Raw genomic sequence first — 13,354 nt, forward strand, 5'->3', positions numbered from 1 at the left:
TGGGCCGGAGACTGGAAGGAGTAGAAGTACCCCATGACGGCTGCTCATTAAAGCGGTAATAGCAAATTACACCATTCACGCATATTTGTTGACACGGGGAGCTCGGTCAACATACTATTCAAGAAGGCGTTCGATCAGCTGCAAATTGATCGGTACTTCAATGACGACCCGCTCTCGGGTTTACGGGCAATGAAGTTGTAGGTCGGACAAATCCGGTTAGCCACCTCATTGGGAGAAGAGCGCTCGGGAGGACCGGACAACAAACTGTGGTGGTTGACTCTCCCTCATCCTACAACGTCATTTTGGGACGACCGGCGCTCGGTTCCGGGCGGTTGTCTCAACCTTCCACCGAAGATAAAATTTCCCGTGGAGGACAAAGTTGGAGAAGTGCGGGAGATCAACTAGCAACTCGGCGTTGCTATATAGAGATGATCGGCGAAGCTTCTTCGCTCGGAAGGTCCCCAGATCGAGGTACACGCCATAGCAGAAACCTCACGCTTTAATTTATGATGAAAGGAGGAAGTTCAGATCCATCCAACCCGATCGGAGGCCACCACTTTCATCGCCTCGGATCTAGAGGAAAAGCAGAAGAAGAAGCTGATCCAATGCCTCCAGCAAAATCATGATGTCTTTGTTTGGTCGACACACGAGTTGCGAATTTCGCCTAGCCTAGCGCAACATGAGTTGCATGTCCGACTGACGCTCGGCGTGAAGCGAAAAAAAGAGATTTTAGCGCGGCGAATGCCATAATCCGGGAGTAGAGAAACTTGGAGGCCACATCTGTGGTCGGTTCCGGTGGCTATAACGTGGTATTGGTCTCAAGCCGGGCGGCAAGTGGCGAGTTTGCATTGACTTTCGGGACTTAAACAAAGCATGTCCCAAAGATCTTTATCCTCTGCCTGGATAGATCAGTGGTGGACTCTGACGGTGTGAGTTAATTGCATGCTCGGCGCCTACAGGGCTATCACTGTACCGCTCGCCGCGAAGATCAAGAAAAGGTGAGCTTCGTAACGTCCGACGGCACATATTTGCTACAATGTGATGCCGTTCGGATTGAAGAATGCGGGGCCACCTATCGGCCTTGATGAACAAGGTATTCAAGGAGCGGATCGGGCGGAACACTGGAAGTTTACGTGGGCGACATTCTTATCAAATCCGTCAAGCGGCCGATCTTTTCAAGGATATGGAAGAAACCTTCCGACCTATGCAAATATGGAGTCAAGCTAAATCCCGAAATGCCTTCGGAGCTAAAGGAGGCGTTCTTGGGGTATATAGTGACCGAGATCGAAGCAAATCCCAACAAGGTGAAAGCTCTGCAAGACATGCTTCCTCCGAAACACAAGGGAAGTGCAGCGGTTGGCCGGTCGGATAAGCTGCTTTGTCGATTCATCTCAGCTGGCCGGGACTGCCATTCTTCAAGATCCTCGCGAGCTACTAAGTTCCGATGGAGCGAAGAGTGTGACCGAGCATTTGAAGAGTTGAAAACATATCTGAATTCCACTGTCTTGTGCAAGCCGATCGGAGGTGAGTCCTTTGTATATGTATTTGTCAATCAATGAACATCTTGTAGGCTCGGCCTTGTGAGGCGGTGGTGTATTTTGAGCCATATTTTGAAAGATCTTGAATATCGCTACACGGGCTCGAGAAGTTGGCCTTTGCATTGGTTCTAGCCGCTCGGCGCCCGTATTTCTTGGCCCACACAATCATTGTCCGGACGAACAGTCCACTCGGAAGAGTCTGTTGAATCGAAGCATCCGGACGGCTTATCAAGTGGACGACGGAATTAGCGAGTTTGACATCCAATACCAGCCCGCTCGGCGATTAAAGCCCAATCCTTGGCTGATTTTGTGACCGAAGAGCCGGAAGCTCTGTGGAAAGATATGTGGATGGGTCTTCCACTCGGCTCGGGCGGGATTGGGATATTACTTATCTCACCGCAAGAAGAAAAGATGCACCTATCCGTCCGGCTGGACTACAAGGCCACCAACAATGAGGCGGTATGAGGCCCTTATGGCGGATTACAGGTGACACGACATGTGGGGCGGTCGGGTAACTCTCCATTCGGTTCACGGTTGGCGCTCGGCAACTTTCAGCACCTTTGAAATCAAGCGTGTTCGGCTTAAACTCTGTTGAGGCCTTTGAGAAACTCAAAGCTACTTTCAGAGAGGTGCTTATTCGGAAGATTCCTCGAGCGGAGAACCAGGCGACCGATGAGTTGGCCAAACTTGCAAGCTCAATAACTCGCCATTCAGCAACCAATTGAAAAACGCTGATGGTGGCGCATGTCGACCGGATGCAAGGCCTCGCGTTTCCAAGTATTGGAGGACACCTATTATAGAATTCCTCCGTTCGGGCACCACACCATCCGATGAATATGCAGCGGCTCCTCGGAAGAAGAGTCGGTTTACTCATCGGAGACCAGCTTTACAGAAAGCTTTCTCCGTCCTCTGCTAAAATGTGTAGCTCGGAGGACTCATCTTACATCCTCCAGGAAGTACATCAAGGATCATGTGGAGGTCATCCGGGCGGACGCTCGTTAGCCAAGAAGATCCTCTTGGCCGGATACTTTGGCCAACTTTACAAGCAGATGCCGCTCGGACGGTATCTACATGCCTTTCATGCCGAAGTATCACAACTTCTCCCACCGAGCAGAGGAGATGAAGGCATCAACCATCTCATGTCCGTTCGATCAGTGGGGAATGGATATTGTGGGTCCATTTCCGGTGGCGCAGAGGAAATTTTACTAGTGGCGGTAGATTACTTCTCCAAGTGGGTGGAGCGAGCCACTGGCAAAGATCACCGAGCAAATGGTTAAAAATTTATCTGGCGACACATCATTTGTCGGTTCGGCATCCCTCGCGCGATTACAATGAGCGGCGATTCACAGGGAAGATGTTGGAGGATTGGTGCAAGCTACGGCATTGAGCAACATTTCACGTCCGTGGCCTATCCTCGAGCAACAGTCAGTAGCCAATCGGGAAATTCTTAGATTCTGCGCTTTCGGCTCGACCATTTGGGAGGAAGTTGGCCGAAAGTGCCGAGCGTCTTGTGGGCTATCCGAACGGCGCCAAAAGAAGGGACGGAGTCACACTGCATTTGGTATCTGGTGAGGTTAACATACCGGTCGAAGTAGGCGTTGAGTCAGCCAGGATCCGAACTATGATGATGACAACCGAGCGAAGAAACATGGAGTGGACTTGGTAGAAGAGAGAGGGCAAAGGCGTCCGATTCGATGATGGCGTCGTCGGTGGTGAAGCAAAACTACAACCGTAGCGTAATTCCCAGATCGTTCCAAGTCGGCGATCTCGTCTGGAAGAAAATCAAGCCGGTCGGCGACGTCGGCAAGCTTGAGCGCCATGGAGCCCTTTCAAAATCATCAGCTCGCTCGGGCGTATTATCTCGGAGGATGAGGACGGACGGACTAGATAGCCGTGGGCCGAACCACCTCCGGCCTTAAAGGCGGGGTGAAAGGTGTATCACTATAAATCACCATGTGTTTCATTTTCCGACTAAATACTTGAAATGCGAGATGAAAAGTCAAAGGAGCGAATATAAGGCATTATCATCGTGGCGCGAAGGCCCAGCCGATCGGTCGGGAGGTTTATGTGGTTAAGATTTGTAAGCAAATAACCCGTGCCGTTCGGCCGGAAGTAAATGGGTCGAGCCAAACGCTCGAAGATCGAAGGCCCCGTGCCCTTCAGACGGAGGTATATTATCCGAGCCAAAATACTCGATGAAGTAGATCCTGAGCCGGGCGGCCAGGAGGGCATTATCCAAGCTGGGGGAAAGGCGAAGAGCAACTCCGAGCGGAAGATCGACGAGCACCGTCGTTAAAGATCAAGAGACGAGCCGGCGTCTATAAACCCTCCGAGCGGAAGATCGACGAGCACCGTCGTGAAAGATCAAGAGGCGGCGTCTATAAACCCTCCGGCGGAAGACCGACGAGCACCGTCGTTAAAGATCAAGAGGCGGCGTCTATAAACCCTCCGGCGGAAGATCGGCGAGCACCGTCGTTAAAGATCAAGAGGCGAGCGGCGTCTATAAACCCTCCGGCGGAAGACCGGCGAGCACCGTCGTTAAAGATCACGAGGCGGCGTCTATAAACCCTCCGGCGGAAGACCGAGCACCGTCGTTAAAGATCAAGAGACGCCGGCGTCTATAAACCCTCCGGCGGAAGATCGGCGAGCACCGTCGTTAAAGATCAAGAGGCGAGGCGTCTATAAACCCTCCGGCGGAAGATCGGCGAGCCGTCGTTAAAGATCAAGAGACGAGGCGGCGTCTATAAACCCTCCGCGCGGAAGACCGGCGAGCTGTTAAAGATCACGAGACGAGCGGCGTCTATAAACCCTCCGGCGGAAGACCGACGAGCACCGTCGTTAAAGATCAAGAGACGAGCCGGCGTCTATAAACCCTCGGCGGAAGATCGGCGAGCACCGTCGTTAAAGATCAAGAGGCGGCGTCTATAAACCCTCCGAGCGGAATATCGACGAGCACCGTCGTTAAAGATCACGAGGCGGCGTCTATAAACCCTCCGGCGGAAGACCGACGAGCACCGTCGTTAAAGATCAAGAGGCGAGGGCGTCTATAAACCCTCCGGCGGAAGATCGGCGAGCACCGTCGTTAAAGATCAAGAGGCGAGCCGCGTCATAAATAATCCGAGCGGAATATCGTCGACACTGCGATCATTCGTATTCCCGCGATTGTCGGACGAAGCTATTTTCGATCGGACTCGGGTAAAAAGGTTCGGATCGGCTTATAGCGGCGATTACGGCGGCCAGTTGATATTGGCGGGACGGGAGGCTGGGAAAACACTTCATTCGGAAGAATGCACCTCGAGAATGCCCAAGGTATGATGTGATAGAAGACGAGCGGACCGTACAAGTGTCAGCCAGGGAACAGTGCAAAAAGATAGAGTACACGAAAGGAAAGCATTTCATTAAAATTAGAACCTTAGGTCGAGCGGCCTAAGTACAAAAAGGTTCATGTTCAGCCGAGCTGCGAAATTACAAAAATTACTCGATGTAGTCGTAGAGGTCCCTCGGAATGTTGCTCAGGAGCTCCACTTGATCGCCGGCCGGAATATTGGTGGACTCCGGAAGAAGGCCCTTCGACTTCAGATAGGTCATAGTGGCCGTAATTGCCAGGTCGAAAGCCGAGTACATCCGCTCGCAAATTTTTCCGAGAACTCGGGCGATCGGATGTAACTTTGTCGGAGAGCGGCGACTCGGCTCGGCTCGGCATCCCGGTATTCCTTGAAGGTTGCCCAGGAGCTTGTGGGGCCTCATTCGGACGTTCAATCTTCTCGCATCGGTAGGCGGCTGCCTTCTCCGTCGGTGCTCGTCGGCTCCTTTATCTTCAACTCCAGGCCCCGGGCCTCCACGTTTTTCTTCTCCAGATCGGAGATGGCTGTGTTCTTCCGGGTGGTGGCCAGAGTTATCTTTGTGTCAAGCGACTTGACCTGTCGCTCGGACTCGGCTAGGGCGTGGGCCTGATCAGCTGTTTTCTTCTGCTCAGCCGCTAGTTTGAGTTTTCTTGACTCTTTTTGCATTTCGGAGTAGGAAGGTCCTTGGGAGCCGCTCGGACCACCTGCCGCCCGCAGTTGCCTTATCTCCTCGTCCGCCATAGCCAGACGGTTGGAAACTGCTATCTCTTCCACCCACCTCTGAAACGAGAAGGCGCAGTTGTTAGAAGCCGAGCGGAAATATTTTAGGTAAAACAAAAAAAAAAAAAAAAAAAAAACAACAAAAAACAGCGAAGAACTTACCCCCGTAGCCGCTTGCATGTGGCTGTTGGCTAAGTTCTGGAGAGGGATCAGTGCTACTGTGCTCGGGCACGGTCGTCCGGTCAGCTTCTGGCAGCAACTCTTCAGTCGGAAGATGAAGAGTAACCCGTATTGTGCGGCCGTGACCAGGGATCGCCCGACCGGGATCAGAAGCTGGCGCAGAAGACCGCGAATGGATGGTCGAACGTTGGACTGAACGGCGAGCGGGGGGGAGAGTGTCGACCGGAGTGGCCTCGACCGGAGCAGTCAGCTCGTCCCAGTCAGAAGGCGTCCGGTCAGATGAAATGGTCTCGGGCAGCGGCGCTTTCCCTTTCGCAGTCGTGGCGGAGGTAGCTGAGGGTAGCGGGGTCTCCACTCGGCGTCTCTTTTGCAGTGGCTGATCCTCCTCCCGAACGGACCCTTCCTCGGGGGCCGTTGGTTCCCTGGAGGGGGTAGCGCCGCTGTCCACATGCTGTTGAGAGGCCTGAGCGGCCGATTCAGCCTGGGTGCCGCTTTCTCCTTCGTGAGAACCGACCGGCTGAATACCCAGCGCCTTCATTTCTTTTGCCGCCACAGCCTCCAGCGCTGCTGCCTTTCTCTTTAGAACGCCGGCCATCACCGAGTCCATGACGATGTCAGCTGCATGAAGAGAAAAAGAAATCAGTTAGCAATTAAAGCAAGTGCCAAAGCAAAGTTCTTACCGAAGCCGGTCGGAAGCGGGGTCCGTATAGGACTCAGCCCAAAAATGTACATCACTCCCTCGTGAAGAAGCTTGTTGATGTCAAGTCGTAGACCGGCTAGTACATTTGCGGCGTGAAGATATTCCGGTCGGGTCTTGAATTTGTTGAGTTGGGGAGGGGGGGGTAGAGTGGCTTGCCGGTGGGGGGGAAAGTTTGGCTGACCGGGCATGCGGAGGTAGAAATAATAGTCCTTCCAATGTTTATTGGAAGTGGGTAGTTTATTGAAGAAGACCAAACCGGGCCGAGCTTGGAACATAAAGGTGCCTCGGCTTGCTTAGGATAATAGAAATAAAAGAAGACCTCCGGTCGGAGGGGAATGTTGTGAATCTTAAACAAAACGACAACGCCGCAGAGGAGACGGAAGGTGTTTGGTACTAAACTTCCGAGCGGCACGCCAAAATAATTGCAGACGTCTGCTATGAAAGGATGTACGGGGAACCGCAGACCGGCGGTAAATTGGTCGCGAAAGACACAGAAACCACCGCGCGGCGGTCTGTGTGGCCGAGCGGCAGGACCAGCCAGGCGAACTTCGATATCCTCGGGGATTTCGAAATTGTCAGTCAAAATATCAAAATCCCGTTGTTCGAAACGAGATCGCATGGTAGTATACCATGGGCCTAAGGATTGTTCTTCGGGATGAGAAGAACTGGCCATGATCGGGACAGAAGAAATCAAAAAGGAAGTTTCAAAGACGGGGAAATGGAGTTTCAAAAACTAGAGCAGAAGTGCGAATTAGATATCGGAAAGGAAAAATGAGAGATCTAAAACCTTACTGAGGGGAGATGAATCGAGGAAAGGCGCCGGAAAGCGTCAGAAGGCAGCAACAAGATCGCCGGAGCCCCGCAACGCAGAGAGCAACAGTAGAGGTAACGGAGGCGTGCGAAGATGAGAAGGAAACGAGGAATTTATAGTGTGAGGGCCGGTCGGCCCCCACCGTCGGATCCAGGTCACGGGAATCAATGCATACATCTAGCCGTTTATTTCGAATTGCTTCGGTTACATCAAAATGCCATGCAACCGCCTCCGTCCTCTGATGGCATTGCTCCACGTGGCAGTCAATCATTCGTAGCATTTATTGAAGGTATGATCGACATTGATGTCGAAGATTGACGCAGAACGCGAGGAGATCCGGCAAAAGCCATCATTGATTCATTCAAGGATATCTCCGCCGCTGACCGGGCGTAGAATATTAGCATGGATGAGCCGTTCGGCTAGACTCACAGTCCAGTCAGTCAGACTATTCGCCTCCTTCGACTAGACTTGAAGGGAAGGCAAGTGATCCGGTAGTAGGAAGAGGGCCCCTTCTTGTAAAGTCAACGCCAAGTGGAAGTCACAGAGGCAGTGCCCACCCGGAGAGGGCCGGGTCCGACCGGGCGGTAAGTCGGCCGTCCGATGGAATCGCGGAAGGTCCGGCCGGCCACTCATAGTTGGTAGGCACCACTGTCAAATCGGGTTGGCCTTCGATTAAAAGGTCATGGGCGGTGACCTTTTGACCGATCCGCGATCATAAAGCACCCTGTTTGTTAGTCTCCACAAGCACAAGTAAACCCACTGCGGATGTCGGTCGGATGTTTAGGTATCTTTCCGCTCGGACTACAAGTTTGGAGCAAAGGAAATGGCCAGAGGATTTCTTTCTCCAACAACCTGTAGGTTTCACGTGTGTGTCATGCTCCAAATCTTGTGACAGGGGATTCTGCTGTCCCATCGAGGGCATGCTTTGACTGTAGCGATATGGGTCAGGTAAACTTTCTGACAGCCGCGTACCTAGGAAAGGACAGGTAAGCTTTCTGACAGCCGCATACCTAGGATAGGACAGGGGACACTTATGCACCTTGGTACACGTGCCCGAACCTTTCACAGCTCTATATAAAGAACCTCAGGTTTCATCGACAAAGGAGGGGGGTATGTACTCTGAGACTTCTGGAGCCACCTTGTTCATCGTGATTTACCTGACTTGAGCGTCGGAGGGTCGTCGCTGGGAATCCCCTTCCCGGCTCGACTTCTGTGCAGGATAGCCGAAGCATCTCGACACTAGTTGGAGACCTACATCAGCGAGCCTTGGAGCGTCACGTGCCCAGCGTCTGCTGACTTCTGGTTCGGACAGGATCAACATGTATTCAATTACTAATTAGCTAGACATAGTTCTCCATCAATTCTGTGATGTGCACCTTCTGTGGCAAGCAATGATGTGCTTTGCCTGCCTTGTTTCCTCTCTCCATATCCTCCCAATGTCCTCTGCTACCTTCGCAGCGTCCATGGAGATACCCGAGAGCCCTGTCCTACCGAACCCGACCGCATAAAGCCCCGAGCTCCCTTTCCACCCGTTCGGAAACTCTCGTGTCGGATGACCGTCTTTGTCGATCAAATCAATGCCCTACAAGTATTTGAACCGGAGGAGGAAGTTTTTCAATAACAATTACACCTTAAGAATTATTCAATCTTATTGTCCTAATCATTTAAGGTCAAAATATATAGATGCTAGAAAGGAATTAAGATGAACTTAGTTAATTCACCTGCAACCACTCGTGTATATTGCTACGGTAGCCAGTCGCAAAGATGACCGAGTCTACGTTGAGGATTCGCCCGTCAACCAACTCCACCTTGCCATGTAAGAACTTCTTGATGCCGGGGATCACCTTGATCTTGCCGGTCTTAATCTTGTGCAAGGTGCCAAGGTCTAGAACCGGGGTCTTCCCTTGCATAAACTTGAGCTCGAACGGACCAAGAGCCGGTCGGTTCAAGCCGAGTTTTTTAACATCCCCTAGTTTCATCCATGAGATGGCCAAGAGGACCCTATCGACCAACCTCAATGGAAGCCATTTCATTAGTTGAACGGCAAGCTCAAATGTAGATTTCCCAAGTGCCTCCCTTGGTAGCACATGAACCTGTAGGGGTCAAATGATAAATAGTAAAATTATAAAGATCATTTCAAAAAGTAGTGAACGTTTAGGAGTAAAACGAAAATTGGCGGCTCACCGAGTCACGAACGACCATGGCGGGGAAAGCGCCGTGGAGGCAGAGGTCGAGGCAGAGCTCCATGCCGGAGTTGCCGCAGCCCACCACCAGGACTCTCTCCCCGGAAAATGCCTCGCCGGACTTGTACTCGCCGGAGTGGATCACCCTGCCGCCGAAGTCGCACATCCCTTCCACCGCCGGCACCACGCACTCGGCGTTCTCCCCCGTCGCCACCACCAGCCAGTGACACATATACTCCACCTCTGCCTCCGCCGCCGTCCGCACCCGCCACATGCCGCACGTCGCGTCGAACCGCGCCGCCGTGACGGCCTCCCCGAACCGCGGGCTGAGCTCGAACCGCCGCGCGTAGGCCTCGAGGTACTCCACGAACTGGTCCCTGGTGGGGTACTCCGGAAAGTCGCCGGGGAAGGGGAGACCCGGGAGGCTGCAGAACCGCTTGGGGAGGTGCAGCCGGAGGCGGTCGTAGGTGCGCGTCTGCCACAGCGAGGCGACGCACCTGGCGCGCTCGAGGATGACGAACGGCAATCCCTGCTGCCGGAGGCACGCGCCCACGGCGAGCCCCGACGGCCCGGCGCCGACTATCAGCGCGCCGTTCACCCACTTGGTCCGCCTCCTCGCCTGGCGATGGCCGGAAAACTGGGACATGACTGAATCGAAACAGAGAAGACAGAAGACAGAAGACAACACAACTTGAAGCTTGTTGGGAGGAGTATGGACGACGAAGGGACTATAAATAGAAGGCTGCGTCATGGATCTGGCGGTGGATTTGTTGCAGTAATGTGGTTGGATATGGAATCTAACTAGATTGCACAGAAGAATTTTAGGAACTCTGCTTTGCCTCCGTGGCATGTCCTGTTTTGTGAAGCAGGAAACATAGATTATTTGGATGAGTCAACGGTTTATAAGTTTCGGGGTGGATTTTGAGTAGGAAATTTATAAGTTGCCAAAAAAAAGGCGGGAATGTTTCATAAAAATCTTCGATGAATTTTACCAAACAAAAACTATCACCATTGATTGGGAAATTAACCGTTTTGATCGAAGCCGGATCTTTGATCCTTTGTGGAATTTACAGCTTTGTTTCCATTCCGGGTAATTTGGGGGCAAATCTAGCGAAGTGAATCATCGAGGAAAATTGGGATGGATAGCTCATGTCGGCAGGAGTGAACCATGTAAAGATTTCCATTTACTTGGGAGGGTAGGAGGTGGAGGAACGCGTTGATGTTAACCATTGTCCACACTCCACCGTCACCCTTTGATGTTCATTGCGGTTAATTGTGCAACAAGAATCATCCGTCACACATATTGTCAATTGTGTGTTTGTGTGTGCCCCTAGGGCATACCCGAGCCGATAATCATACGACAGATTTATATAAATGGGGGTTTACGGTAAAGATAGAATCTTGACAAAGTAAATGAAAATTATTCTGCTATATATATAGGAGCATATTCGATATCTAATTTTATACCCTCCCAATAAGGTGGAGCAGTACTGTCAGAATGACGAATTTCACCATTACAAAATTGTGTCCATGCTCTCCTTTCTTCTTCTGTTCTACTCCCTTCTATAGTTCTATACTCATAAGTGTTTAGTCGATAATCATATGATAAATTTATAGAATAAGGGCTTGCAGCAAAAATAGAATCCTAACGAAGCCGATGAAAAATACCTTTCTACATGGGAGCTTACTCGATACCTGATTTTATTCCTTCCCAATAGTATAGGGAGGAACCGTCAAGAACAAATTTTACCTTTATGAAATTATGTGTTGATACTCTCTATATCCTTAATGAAAGTGGCTCATTTCTTCGTCTTTTCTACTTCCTTCTATAGTTCTATCCTCCTAAGTGTATATTGCACCTTCAAGTTGTGAAAACTACATAATTCATTAAATTATACTTGTGTTGTTGCATAAGGGTACTCATGTGATTTCTATATGAATCGATGTTTCCTTTAGATTATTTTTAAAGAATACGACCTAAATATTATGCATGAATTTTAAAGTACTATAGTGTTTAACATACAGTTTAGTATAATTTTAATAACACTTATAATATAATTTCAAGTGAACATATGTGAAGGTGATTTTTATTTTCCTTTGCCATGTTGGTTAAGGCATCTGGTGCTGTGATCATTAACTTTGAATTATCTAATCTAATTAAGTAATTAACCAAAAGGCTAGGTTAATGCATATATGTAGGTTAGGGCAGCTACTCTGGCGTGAAAAAAGTGGAGACAAAAGGGAAGGTTCGGCTTTGAGATTTTATTAATTATTTTTTATATAAATAAAACTTATTTAACTACGAACTTGAGTGTCAATTACTTGATTAAGAAAAGGCTATGTGTAAAAGTTGATGGGAAAAAAAGCACTTTATGTGTCATTTTTAATTTTTTTTCCTTTTGATTAGAGCCTTCCTATCGAAGGTAATGTTGTTCTTCTAAAAGTTCATTATTCTTCATTTTCTTTACCGCCTTCTTCCTTTTACTCTAATTTTTTCTCATTATTTTTGGTGTGGTTATTAAACTCACTATTTAAGTTAAGAGTGTCTGAATATCTGAAGGAGATCCCGACCATAAAAATAATGATAGTCTCACATTAAAAATGTATTAAAAAATTTATGATTTTAAAATATGGAAGATATTTCTATTCATATACAGATTTTTTTACGTAGAGTAAAAAAAAAACAGGCTTATACCTAAAATGATCAATATCATATCATTATTGAAATATATTTGTTTGATTCTTACAAATTCAAATCAACTAATTCATTTTGTATATACAATCTTGGAGACATATAAATTTTTTTATCCTAACATAATCAAATCGATTGACTCATCTAGATGACTTTATCATCTTCTTGGGCCTCCCAAACATTGTACATCGAACCAATTCAACCCATCAATTTATTGGACCACACAATAAAAAAAATAAAAATAAAAGCGAAGGACATAGAAATTAATTAATAAAGCGAAGGACTTTTATTTTTTAAACAAATAAAAATTTTCAAATATTTTGGGTTTGTGGAAGATTTTTCTAGAAATGATAAAATAAATAAACAACAAAGGCGAGAGAGCCTAAAAAAAAGGAATGAAGGCGCGGCCTTTTTTGGACTCCTCGAAATCATTAAATTAATCACAGCAATAATTGAGATCTTTCCGTCGTCATAAATTTTTAACTAAATCAAAATAATTTTAATTATATTTAAGTATTTTTAATTAAATAGGAAAAATGTATTTCATATAATATACTCTATAAATATTAATTCTAATTAAGTTAAGTTTATTTATTTTATCATGTAAAAATAACCATGTGTAGTTACTATATGTTGTAGTAAAATTATGATATAGTTATTACAAATAGTATTAAAATAAAAATATTTTTGAAATAAAAAATCCTTTTAGTGAAAATGTCCTTTTATTCTCTGATCCTGTCCGAACCAGAAGTCAGCAGACGCTGGGCACGTGACGCTCCAAGGCTCGCTGATGTAGGTCTCCAACTAGTGTCGAGATGCTTCGGCTATCCTGCACAGAAGTCGAGCCGGGAAGGGGATTCCCAGCGACGACCCTCCGACGCTCAAGTCAGGTAAATCACGATGAACAAGGTGGCTCCAGAAGTCTCAGAGTACATACCCTCCTCCTTTGTCGATGAAACCTGAGGTTCTTTATATAGAGCTGTGAAAGGTTCGGGCACGTGTACCAAGGTGCATAAGTGTCCCCTGTCCTATCCTAGGTATGCGGCTGTCAGAAAGCTTACCTGTCCTTTCCTAGGTACGCGGCTGTCAGAAAGTTTACCTGACCCATATCGCTACAGTCAAAGCATGCCCTCGATGGGACGGCAGAATCCCCTGTCACAAGATTTGGAGCATGACACACACGTGA

At 48.6% G+C, this 13,354-nt stretch overlaps 1 protein-coding gene across 1 annotated transcript; it reads right to left on the minus strand.

The window, feature by feature from the left end:
* Window positions 1-8,591: 8,591 nt before the first annotated feature.
* On the minus strand, window positions 8,592-10,130 carry LOC122024847 (probable indole-3-pyruvate monooxygenase YUCCA5). Its single transcript, XM_042583569.1, has 3 exons — window positions 9,478-10,130; window positions 9,015-9,386; window positions 8,592-8,875 (listed from the first exon to the last, which is right to left on the minus strand). The coding sequence occupies exons 1-3, from the start codon at window positions 10,120-10,122 to the stop codon at window positions 8,651-8,653; spliced, it is 1,242 nt and encodes a 413-aa protein (XP_042439503.1). The 5' UTR covers window positions 10,123-10,130; the 3' UTR covers window positions 8,592-8,650.
* Between the last annotated feature and the right edge of the window lie 3,224 nt (window positions 10,131-13,354).

This window comes from Zingiber officinale, chromosome 9B (assembly GCF_018446385.1).
Source record: "Zingiber officinale cultivar Zhangliang chromosome 9B, Zo_v1.1, whole genome shotgun sequence".
NCBI classification, from domain to species: domain Eukaryota; kingdom Viridiplantae; phylum Streptophyta; class Magnoliopsida; order Zingiberales; family Zingiberaceae; genus Zingiber; species Zingiber officinale.

What these genes read in the sequence shown, in the direction of transcription:
- LOC122024847 (XM_042583569.1), bottom strand. Translation starts at nt 10,122, where the DNA reads ATGTCCCAGTTTTCCGGCCATCGCCAGGCGAGGAGGCGGACCAAGTGG. An exon ending in CCATGGTCGTTCGTGACTCG is followed by an intron (nt 9,387 to 9,477) that starts GTGAGCCGCCAA and finishes TGACCCCTACAG; the next exon opens with GTTCATGTGCTACCAAGGGA. An exon ending in ATATACACGAGTGGTTGCAG is followed by an intron (nt 8,876 to 9,014) that starts GTGAATTAACTA and finishes AAATACTTGTAG; the next exon opens with GGCATTGATTTGATCGACAA.